At 38.3% G+C, this 12,192-nt stretch overlaps 1 protein-coding gene across 1 annotated transcript; it reads left to right on the top strand.

Moving 5' to 3' along the window:
• LOC136070306 (uncharacterized) lies at positions 1-1,389 on the top strand. The gene is made up of 3 exons (XM_065780098.1): positions 1-638; positions 759-976; positions 1,019-1,389. The coding sequence occupies exons 1-3, from the start codon at positions 1-3 to the stop codon at positions 1,387-1,389; spliced, it is 1,227 nt and encodes a 408-aa protein (XP_065636170.1).
• Positions 1,390-12,192: the final 10,803 nt, after the last annotated feature.

Below are 12,192 nucleotides of genomic sequence, written 5' to 3'. Positions count from 1 at the left end.
ATGAGGAAGTATCTTAGCAGGGTTATGCGACTTATGAAAAAATTTGAGGAAACTAACTTCGTTCAGATCCCAAGGGAGGAGAACATGGAAGCAGATACCTTAGCGAAAGAAGCTTCGACGAGTGAAGCCGTCGACAAGTTTGATGAGATTCAGTACATGCCGAGTATAGACATCCCAGAAGTGCAACAGGTGCAGAGCGAAGGAAATTGGATGGCTCCCATTGTATCATACTTGAAAGAGGGACGACTTCCAAAAGAAAAAGACGAAGCAAGAAAACTGAGGGTAAAGTCAGCCAAGTACATTCTTATGGACGAGGTTCTGTACAAAAGAGGCTTTTCCCAGCCTTATCTCCGATGTCTGGCTCCGGACGAAGCGAACTATATACTAAGAGAAATTCATGAGGGAGCATGTGGCAATCACTCAGGAGCCAGATCATTCGTCCACAAGGTCATCCGTGCAGGATATTACTGGCGAAACATGCAAGCTGATGCTAAGGCCTATGTCAAGGTCTGCGACCAATGCCAACGGTTCAGTAACGTCCCCAGACAACCATCAGAGTACCTAACCCCAATGACGGCCCCATGGCCCTTCGCGCAATGGGGACTAGACATCTTGGCTCCTTTCCCAATAGGTGTAAGGTAAATGAAGTTTTTTACGATTGGTATTGATTATTTCACCAAGTGGGTAGAAGTAGAACCTTTAGCTAATATCACACAAGAAAATGTCAAGAACTTTGTGTGGAAGAACATTGTGTGCAGGTTTGGCATACCCAGGGTGCTGGTATCCGATAACGGACGACAGTTTGACAATGCACTTTTCAGAGATTTTTGCATACACTTTGGGATTCAGAATCACTATTCCCCACCCACCCACCCACAAGCAAATGGACAAGCAGAAGTTGCAAACCGATCCTTGTTAAAAATAATCAAGACTCGGCTTGAGGGAGTAAAGGGAGTATGGCCAGACGAAGTACCAGGTGTTCTGTAAGTGTATAGGACGACAGTGAAAACTCCTACAGGAGAAACTCCTTTCAAGCTAGCCTATGGGACTGAAGCAGTCATACCTACAGAAGTGCACATGGCCAATCATAGGGTGGCAGCCTATCAGGACAAAGATAATGAGGAGCAACTCCGTTTGAACCTCGATCTAATAGACGAGGTGAGGATGGACGCTGAACAGAGGATGGCAAAATACAAAAATCTTATGGCTAGGCATTATGATGCAATGGTAAAGCCAAGGCGGTTTGACATAGGCGACCTCGTCCTGAAAAGGGTCTCCTTAGCCACAAAGAACCCAGCTCATGGGAAGTTGGGACCTAATTGGGAAGGCCCTTACAGAGTTGTCAACTGCAAGAGACAAGGATCCTATTACTTGGAGGCCTTAGACTAGAGGAAGTTGGAGCATCCTTGAATGTTGAGCACCTGAGGAGGTATTACCAGTAAAATGCCAGCCTAGATGAACATAACTTTGGACGAGTCTGGAGGCTGTCTATCTACATAAAAGACTTGTTTATTTATATTTGTCTTATTATTATGTTAAGGACAAAATTATGGTTTGGCTTGTGTTTGTTTTTCTTTAAAGGCAGGCATTAGTTTCTTAAGAACATGCCTTGTCTATGAACAATATCTATGTTATGAACAATATTTGTGGAATGTACATAATGTTGTGTGAATCCATGATTTCATCACCACTTTTTGTTCATATTGACTTGAAAAAAGCTAAAAAGCTCAACACGAGAAAATTCTCTGGACGCGGAGACGTAATCTTAAGATTTTCTAAAAAGTGAAATCGAGGCATGCTCGTCCAAAGCAAAGGACGAGATGAAGCCCATGCCTAAGATCAAATTACAAACAAGTCCAAGGCATGTTCGTCCATAAAATGGGCAAGGTAAAACATAATACCTACTATACCATGGACGAGGAAAAGCATGGGCGTTTTGAACTTGTTTAAATCACCTGTTAAAAAACTATCCACAGACGAGCAAAATGCAGAGACAAGTCTAAGGATGAGAAAAATGTAGACAAGTCTAAGGACAAGTAATGCTTTTACTTGCCATTTCAAGTAATGCTTTTACTTGCCATTTCACATGGACAAATCACACTTAAGTGGAATTCCAATAAAAATGGTTTAAATATGTATATGAAATGTAGACTAGCAAAACAAGAAATCCTGTGTATAAAAATAAACACTCTCGTCCATGCATATATAAGAGAAACAACATTCATTTGATTGTTTCAAGGGCAGACGAGAAACGTCCTAAACACCCTTACAAAATTAAACTGTTTTATCAAAACTCGTCCTTAAACATGGACGAGCTAAATGTACTTGAATTACATAAAAAAAAAAAAAAAAAAAAAAAAAAAAAAAAAAAACCTAAGTTATCAAGATATTTTTTAAGCTAAGGCATCCATGTTGGGGTCATCCTGAGGTTGGGTCGTGGCATCGTCCTCTATATTGGCGTCCTCAGAGTCGAGGTGAAGGAGAGAGCTAGTGGTGGCAGCATTCAAATTGAGTACAATGGAGCTGAAGTCCACATCAGGAAACTTTTCAACAGCATCCATCCTAAAATCTTCAAACCCTGCTGCATAGTTGGTATCCAAAGCATCAGTATATTGTTTAGATGCTTTGAATTCAGCCACTGCATCTTCCTTAGCCTTGGAGAGGAGAATGCTGTGCTCGTCGCTCTTTTTCTGCAAGTTTTCAAGACGAGCATCTTTTTCCGCAGCACTAGCCTTCAAATCCTTAACCAAAGCTTTCAGATCTCTCACATCGTCCGTCGTCTTAGCAGCCACCTCAGCCCATTGTTTAGCTTCTTCCTTTAACTCTTGTATCCTCATCTCTAACAAGATCCTCGTCTTGTCCAACCCTGTGGCCTATCTAGACACTGCTATAAACTTGGACATGCCCTATAAAAGCCAACAACAAATATAAGTAAAAAAAAAAAACAAAAAGGAAAGAAGGGAAATGAACATTTGGTCAAGACGAAGATAAATGTTACCTTGAAAAGGTCATGGACACCAGAGTGTTCAAAGTCCTTGAAGGACATGTTGTAACAGACGTTTATATCCTCGTCCGAAACAGCGTTCTTGAAATGTTCCCAGGTCAGGCCTTCGTTTTCAATAATATTTGAAGGGGCCTTTTGGGATGGTTGAGACGAGGTTGGCACAGTTTTGGACGGTGGAGTCTTGGACGGGGTGGACTTAACAGGAGTAGACGAGTCAATATCATAGACTTTGGCTGGCTGATGGGACGACGGAGTAGGCTTGACTACTTGGGACGAGCCATGCTTGACCTTCTTGCCATGCCTTGTAGGAAGGTTTTCCAAATCCAAGTTTTTGGATATGGTCTTCCTCTTATCTCCAGCTACAAGATGAGCTTGACGATCAAGCTCAGGACGAGTCCCCTCAGCATTTACCTCCTTTCCCTTATTGCCTCTCATGGTTGCCATTCCTATAAAAAGACGAAGAGAATTCACTTCGACACCCAAGAAAATGAAAATAAAAGATACAATGAATGTTGAAATTTAAAACTTACTTTTTCTTACAGTAATCTCGTGTGCAAGTGCTATGGCAGACGGATTAGGGCCTAACCCTTACTTGGCTAGTCGTCTGAGATTGACCAAGGAATGGAAATCCCTGTCTGTGTGTAGACGAGCCCTGTGGACGCGGTCACGGTGCAACTTGCTCAAGGCAGGTCGTCTAACGGCTACAATGGAATAAATTGAAGTTAAATGGTGATAACAATAAATAAAAGGAAAGAGAGAGAAGAGGGGGAAAGCTAAGGGACTTACCCTTAGGACGAAAGTTCCCTAAGTCCCCGGTAAACTGACTAAAAGTATCCCGGCCAACGTCTACAGGATTTCCAGCCCAAAATCCAGAGATGAAGAAAAACTCCGTCTTCCATTTTCTGTCAAACGAGGCCAAGGATTTCACCAATCTACAATCTTTACTTCTGGTTGTGAATTGATAAAAGCCAGGAGATTGATGAATCTCTGAGGGTTTATAGCAGTAGAGGAACTCGTCCACAATAATAGGACGGTCCCCTCCAAACACTTCCCTCTACAAAATTTTCATAGAGATAATTAATCTCCATGCATTTGGGTTGAATTGACACACTCCTCAACCTAACCTAACTAATAGCTCTCTGGTAAAAGCATTTAAAGGAAACCTAAGACCTCCAAGAAGGTAGGAAAACTAATAGCTCTTTGGTACCATTCCCTAAGGTTATTTAATCTTTCCTCGTCCGTCTTGGAAGGAATATCTACAGCACAACTATATACAGTTATCTCCGTCTCGTCCAAAGGACTAGACGAAGGGATGGAAGACGAGGTGCCTACCTAGGACCCTAAAGTTTTCCTAAGTTGTTTCTGTACTTCTTCTAAGGGAAGCCTAGGGACCCCTGAGACATACTCCTCGTCAGTAGTGTTTCCCCTACTACTACTACTGGTATCACTAGAGTTATCACTACTCTCGTCTATAGCTTTTTCTGTACTATCGCTAGACGAGGAGACGGTTATTTCTGACATTTTCTAAAAAGAAAATTTTGAAAACCTAAAAGACGAGAAGAGAGGGAGTACCTGGCTCTAGGACGAATTGAAACTATGGACGCGAGGAAACTCTTAGATGAGGCTTTAGACGATGAATGTCAAGGAAGGAAAATCTCAGAAGTGTGGACGGTAGTGGAGGCATTCCACTATTTATAGATGGCTGACCTAAGCACATGAAATGACGCAACCAACCAGATGATGACACGTGGTCTTCGTCTCGAAAAAATGAATCGACGAAATGAACCACCATTTAAGTTGTAACATGTGGAAACTCTGATTGTTGAAAGAAGCTCGTCCGTCCAGAGAATTAAATTACTATATTTTCTTGGACGACCCATGGACAAGGGGGCAACTGATGGTGTAAGGAAAATTCCTAGTTGATTTCTCATCCATATGGCCTTCCATGACAACGTACAAAGTGGAGAATGAGTCTGTTACGCTCGTCCCCCTCTTACCATCCTTTTCCTCTCGTCCTTCATTCACTCGTCCAACAGGGGTCGTACTAGCAGCTAACCTCGTCCATACTTAATGATGGACGGACGGGGTTTACCAAGAGTCATGGCACTCTTCTAAAAGCCAAGAGTCACATTGTTGCGAACCAAGCCATCTGTTAACTGTTGAACACAAGTCCCGATAAGATAACTTCCATGACAATTATGGAAGTTACCTTTGAATCTTCCAAACTCTATGACGATAGGAAAAATAACTGTCAAGCTAACACTATATAAAGACCCTTCTACGCAGAGGTATGGGGACTTTTGGGATTCTGGAGAAAAATTGGTGAAGTCATTGAAGTGCTTTCTTTTCTAATTCAATCCACTAACTTTACCATTGGAGGATACAAGACCAGCCTCTACCGGTCTTTTCTGATCTTCTTTGGTTTTACAGGACTCACCCTTCAAGATCATCAACACCCGAAGACCTTTCAGCCCACTGATTTCCAAGGATTCATCAAATGTGAAATATTTTTTGCCTCTCTACATAGTGCACTGAAGCTACACCTCTTAAATTGCATAAGCTCTAACGACTATTTTGTCTTCAAATGTTCCATAAGCTCATCTACTATATGTTTCGCAATAAGTTAAAACTGAAAAAACAAATAGGGTTATTTTAATATATGTGAAAATTTAATAAGGTTATTTTTAATCTTTCAATTTGTTAAACTTTTACAACAATAAATTTAATATATGTAATTAAATCACATAAATTACATCCTTTAAAATGGATCGATTTCATGGTTTATATATTAAATATTACAAATTTTAGAGAATATCTAATACCACATTGTCTAAAATTTTAAATGATGAAATAGTTTATAAAAATATGCGAGAATCTCTTTATTTCTATTTAAATGGAGAGGACTTCCTAAGTTTTAACTATTAACTGCAAAGGGTAACTTGTAAGATTTTTACTAAATAAAACCAACAAGTGAACAAAACAATGAAAAAGATGGTGGCAGTGGGAGCTATTTCAACTTCAAATTCCATTGTGGTGTGTCACTGTCTTTTTCCAATTCTTTTGGTGGGAGACTTCCTAAAACGTGACCTCAAGGTTCTAACTTCTAACGCGATGACAACCTATTTCATTTTTACCCTTACTTTTTATGAATGCTCTCAAGTTTGTTGTGATTTTGCAAGGTTTTCAGACCCGGACCGCTCAAAGAACCGTTAAAGGGAGAGGTTCAAGGTTTTAAAGGATCAACCGAGGTTCGACCGAGGTCGAACCGTAATGATGTCATAACTAATTTAATAATTAAACAAAATAAATATAAAGATATTAAATTTGTAAATATTAGCTCTGTATAAGTCCAAATAAGTCTCAACGTCGTCATTGATGTTTCCCTTGCATTTTCTCTTGCCAAGCTTTATTTTATTATTTTTTTTTCCGAGAATTTTATTTTATTTTTATTTATTTTTTCAGAGAATGAAATGAAACGAAACCATTCTGACAGCTACATGTCAACTATTAGTTGATATTTTTTGTTGATTCTGAATTTCATTAATTAAATACATAGACACATTGATTAAACACAATTCTTATAGACACAATATTTATAAAGATGAGTTGCTGTTTAGGAATTTTAAAAGATCTAAATAAATGTGAAACGTTGAAAAAGTGTAGAGAGAGGGAGAAAGAGAGAGAGAGAGATAGTGGTGGTTACAGTCTAGAGAGGAAAATTGATAGGAAGAGAGTGCCAGAGGCACTGGCAGTTAGAGGTGGAGAAGGAGGAGAGAGAGGAAGAAGGTCCAGTACTCTAGGAGGCAGTACGATTTTTTTATTTTATTTTATTTGTTCGTGGAATAAAATTGGGTGTGAACCAAACTATTACTTAAGTTTGAAACATCTTATGTGGCATGCTATTATTGGTAGATGTAAAAATATAGTACATTCAATCTGTATGAAATTTAAACTCCTGGAAAAATATAACTTTTTTATCATCCATATCTTTAGCCCATTCATTATTACTATCTCCCAAAAGTTAGAATTCTTTAAAAAGTGAATAAGGCAATCTAACTAAAGTCAAGAGATTATCTTGAGGCCATCTTTGATGTGTGTGTGGGACGAGAGGACTAAACATACCCGGAGAAATGGTTTGATACTCGAAAAGATCTTGATATCTTGTTATCAAATAAAAAAAAAAAAAAAAAAAACTAAGCTCAAGTGTGCTTGCACAACAATAATCCTATTGCAGTCTTCAAAGAGTTCGAAGTTGATACCGATTGGGTTAAATGTTTACTTTTAATTTTCCAATATTTAATGCACTTTCAAGAAATTTTACAAATCTTAGTGGAGGAAAATGCTCCTGTACTTTTTTTTTTTTTTTTCAGGGGAAATACTTTCCTTCATTCATTCAAGATAATCTTGTGTTTATTAAATCATGCTGCAAGTCTGCTTGGAGTGCAAGTGGGCATTAGCCTTACCCATGTTGACTGGTTTTCTTTTCGATTCTATGCATGCCTAGCTAGACAATGTGATATATTTTTTGCCTCTCTATGTAGAACACTGAAGCTACACCTCTTAAATTGCATAAGCTCTAACGACTATTTTGTCTTCAAATGTTCCATAAGCTCATCTACTATATGTTTCGCAATAAGTTAAAATTGAAAAAACAAATAGGGTTATTTTAATATATGTGAAAATTTAATAAGGTTATTTTTAATCTTTCAATTAGTTAAATTTTTACATCAATAAATTTAATATATGTAATTAAATCACCTAAATTACATCATTTAAAATGGATCGATTTCATGGTTTATATATTAAATATTACAAATTTTAGAGAATATCTAATACCACATTGTCTAAAATTTTAATTGTTTGATATAAAGCTTGAATTGGTATTTTTGTATCTGGGGGGTCTAAACGTTCAAGGGTGTTTCATACCCATATTGAACTTTCAATTGGTATCAGAGCGGGTGCAATCTTTGTGGTTTAATTACCTGAGTGCGATCCTAGACCCCTTGGCTATCGATGCTACTGTAAAAAGTGTTATGCTGAATTGTGGTTTGAGTGTTTGTGAAAATGACTCTATGAGTATATTTGAGGGATACTCTAAAAATGAACTCTTAGAGTTAATTAAATCCAGGAAACATGCTAGGATGTTCATTCACATGCTGAAATATTTTGAAAGCAAGAACCACATTCTTCACAAGAGTCTATGTGAGTCTACCTCTTTGATTGAGAAATACAAAAGAAGAAATAGATCATTGTGTGAAAAGGTTGATAATCTAAAAATGAAAATTCAATCTGGAATGAGCATGGAGAATAACAATGAATTTTTGTTTGATGGTCAAGAATGCTTGTCTCATGTGTGTATGTTTGTGCACACCTCATTGAAGGTATTTAATTCATGTTAATGGTACCTTGATAGTGGATGTTCTTGTCATATGACAGGAGATAAATCATTGTTTATGACTCTTAAAGAGAAAGCATGTGATTATGTGACTTTTGGTGATGGGAGTCATGCTCAAGTTCTCAGGAAAGGGACGGTTGAAATACCGGGACTACCTTTGTTGGAAGAAGTACTATACATCAAAGGATTGAAGGCAAATCTCCTTAGTATTACTCAAATATGTGATGAAGATTTTCTCGTTCAATTCTCAAAGAAGGGGTGCATAATCATTGATGAGAAAGGGATTCAAGTCTTGGAAGGAAATAGGACTACTGATAATTGCTATAGAGTAGTACCTACGGCACCTATTTCATGTAGAAGTGCTCGTGTTGATATGCTGAAACTGTGGCATCACAGGTTTGGACATGCAAACTTCAAACAAGTATGTAAAGTCTCTAAACTTGAGACCGTTGAGGGACTTCCAAAGTTTAGAAAGGTGGAGAAGACTATATGTGGAGCATGTCAAATGGGGAAACAAACAAAAGCAAATCATTCCAAGGTGAATGTGATCGCTACCTCATGGTGTTTGGAACTTATTCACGTAGATCTCATGGGGCCTACAAGGACTGAAAGCCTGGGAGGAAAGAGATACATTATGGTGATAGTTGATGATTTCTCAAGGTACTCTTGGGTGGAATTCCTCAGAGAGAAGTCTGAAGCATGTGATAAAATGCAAAGATTATGCAAGAGATTGCAAAATGAAAAAGGAGTTCCCATAGTCAAAATCAGAAGTGATCATGGGAAGGAATTTGAGAATGTGAAATTTGAATCATTTTGTGAAGAGCATGGTATCAAGAAGGAATTTTCAGCTCCAAAGACTCCACAACAAAATGGGGTGGTTGAAAGAAAGAACCGGGTGATCCAAGAGATGGCTAGAGTCATACTACTCAACAAAAACATACCACAAAGGTTCTGGGCTGAAGCTGTAAACACATCTTGTCACATTTGTAACAGAAATTATTTCCGAGCAGGGACAAAGAAGACGTCATATGAAATATGGAAAGAAAAGAAACCCAAGGTGAAGTATTTCAGAGTATTTGGGAGCACATGCTATATTCTAAATGACAGGGAAAATCCAAGAAAATTTGATGCTAAGAGTGATGAAGGAATACTCCTAGGATACTCCACAAATAGTCGAGCTTATAGAGTGTACAACAAGCGCACTAAGACGGTGATGGAGTTAATCAATGTGGTCATAGACGACACCATATCTGAAAAGGAAATTGATGATGATGGAAAGGGGCTCAAACTCAAGGAGAATGAGGATGAAAATGATATGCCTCTAAGTGATGATGCTGAGAAAGTAACACCCGAAAAGGAGACCACACCTCCTGTATCAAGAAGAGAGACTAGATCAACACAAGAAGTCTCAAGTCCACTCACTCCTCCAGAAATTCAAACCCCAATTTCTCGTGATGAGGAACTCTCAACTTCCAAGAAACCTTCATCAAGAGTGACACTTAATCACCCGTCAAGTAATATTATTGGGGATGTGAACGAAGGACTTCGTTTGAGAAAAGGGCTAAAGTATACTGCTAACCATGTAACATACAACTGCTATCTTGCTCAATTTGAACCCAAAAAGGTAGAAGAAGCACTGAAAGATGAGAATTGGGTAGAGTCTATACACCAGGAGCTACACCAATTTGTTAGAAATGATGTGTGGGAATTGGTCCCAAGGCCTGAAGATACACATGTGATCGACACCAAGTAGATTTTCAAGAACAAAACAGATGAAGATGGTGAAGTTATCAGAAATAAGTCTAGATTGGTGGCTCAAGGGTATACTCAAGTGGAAGGCATAGATTTTGATGAATCTTTTGCTCCGATAGCAAGACTAGAATCCATTCGGATTCTCCTATCCATAGCATGCATCATGGATTTTAAGTTGTACCAAATGGATGTAAAGAGTGCCTTCTTAAACGGCTTTCTCAATGAAGAAGTTTTCGTTGAACAACCAAAGAGGTTTGAAGATCCTCACTTCCCGAGTCATGTATTAAGATTGAAGAAAGCTTTGTATGGGTTGAAGCAGGCACCAAGAGTATGGTATGATCGTCTCACTACTTACTTAGTGGATCGTGGGTTCAAGAGAGGTCAAATAGATCGCACATTGTTTGTTAAAGAGATGAAAAATCCCTTCTTGTCGCTCAAGTGTACGTGGATGATATCGTATTTGGGTCCACAATTGATAAGCTAGCTCATGAGTTCTCGGAAGAAATGAAAAGGGAATTTGAAATGAGTATGGTGGGAGAGTTGAACTACTTCCTTGGACTTCAAGTGAAACAACGAAGAGATGGAATATTTATTTCTCAAGAAAAGTATGCCAAAAATCTTGTCAAAAGATTTGGTCTGGACTACAAGAAACATACCTCTACTCCCATGAGTTCCTCGGCAAAGTTGAGCAAAGATGCAGCCGGTGTTGACATTGATCCAACCCTTTATCGGAGTATGATTGGCAGTCTTCTCTATCTCACAGCAAGCAGGCCGGATATTGCATTCAGTGTCGGAGTCTGTGCAAGGTTTCAAGCCGCTCCTAAAGAATCCCACTTAATAGCAGTTAAGCGAATCATTCGCTATATAAATGGCACATCTGAATATGGAATTTTGTATACAAAGGATTCAAATGAGTGTTTGGCAGGATATTCAGATGCTGACTGGGCAGGGTGCATTGATGATAGAAAAAGTACTTTTGGTGGGTGCTTCTATCTTGGAAATAACTTGGTTTCATGGATGAGCAAAAAGCAAAATTCAGTATCTCTGTCAACGGTTGAAGCTGAATACATTGCAGCAGGAAGTTGTTGTGCACAACTGTTATGGATGCGAAAGCTATTGCATGACTATGGCATTTCTCAAGACACTATGTGTGTGTTCTGTGATAATACGAGTGCCATAAACTTGTCAAAGAATCCAGTTCAGCACTCCAAATCAAAGTATATCGAGATCCGCTATCACTTCATCCGGGACTTGGTAGAAGACAAAACAGTATGTCTAGAATTCATCAATACTGACAATCAAAAGGCTGACATATTCACCAAACCTCTTGATGGCCCAAGGTTTGAATCCTTGCGTAAGACAATTGGTGTCGGTATCATTCATTAAACTCAATCTTCCGTGATATCTAATTGTGTTTTTAGTTGCTTTGTGTGTCTCCTGTTTGTCTTCTTTTTGTTGATTTGTTTGTCAAATTTGTTTTGTGTCAAAAATCCAAAAACACATAAAAAGTTGAAAATCCAAAAGGTTTTGATCACTTTGTTGAGTTTTGTCTCAAAGCATGTTTTGCCTTGTACTTTTGTACTAATGGCTTTGTGCATTTACTGAGCTTAGCTTGTCTCTCATGCACTCATATCATTGTGGAAGAAATTCTGAAATCTATTTGATTGTTGTAAATAGATCTTCAACCTTGTTATGAATGATTAGTGAATGGTTTTGTTGATCTTGAGACATGCATAGACTCATGCCTATATATCTTCTCACTCTTTATTTTTATGCTTTGAAAGAGCTCTCTAAATGTAAATCTCCAAATGAAAAGAGATATAGAGCTGCAAAAGCCTGTCGCACATACTAGTATTTGACTAGGAAAAAGGGAAAGCGACTATAATAAAATGTATGATGCTCAAAAAGCCAAAGGCTAACTCATCAATTGAAATATCAAAAATTTCAGGCATCTATCTCTCAATGAGAGTTTCTTTGCTCAAAAATGGCAAATGATATGTTGAATATGAAGCCAAATGAAAAGCTTCAAAGAGTTGCTATC

Source organism: Quercus suber, unplaced genomic scaffold (genome assembly GCF_002906115.3).
Source record: "Quercus suber isolate HL8 unplaced genomic scaffold, Cork oak 2.0 scaffold_224, whole genome shotgun sequence".
Lineage (NCBI taxonomy): Eukaryota > Viridiplantae > Streptophyta > Magnoliopsida > Fagales > Fagaceae > Quercus > Quercus suber.
This window is presented reverse-complemented; position numbering and strand designations above follow the sequence as displayed.

Bases quoted from the DNA above. Each gene is read 5' to 3' on its own strand.
- LOC136070306 (XM_065780098.1), top strand. From the start codon at position 1: ATGAGGAAGTATCTTAGCAGGGTTATGCGACTTATGAAAAAATTTGAG. The intron at 639-758 runs GTAAATGAAGTT...CATTGTGTGCAG, and splicing joins CCTTTCCCAATAGGTGTAAG to GTTTGGCATACCCAGGGTGC. The intron at 977-1,018 runs GTGTTCTGTAAG...AAACTCCTACAG, and splicing joins ATGGCCAGACGAAGTACCAG to GAGAAACTCCTTTCAAGCTA.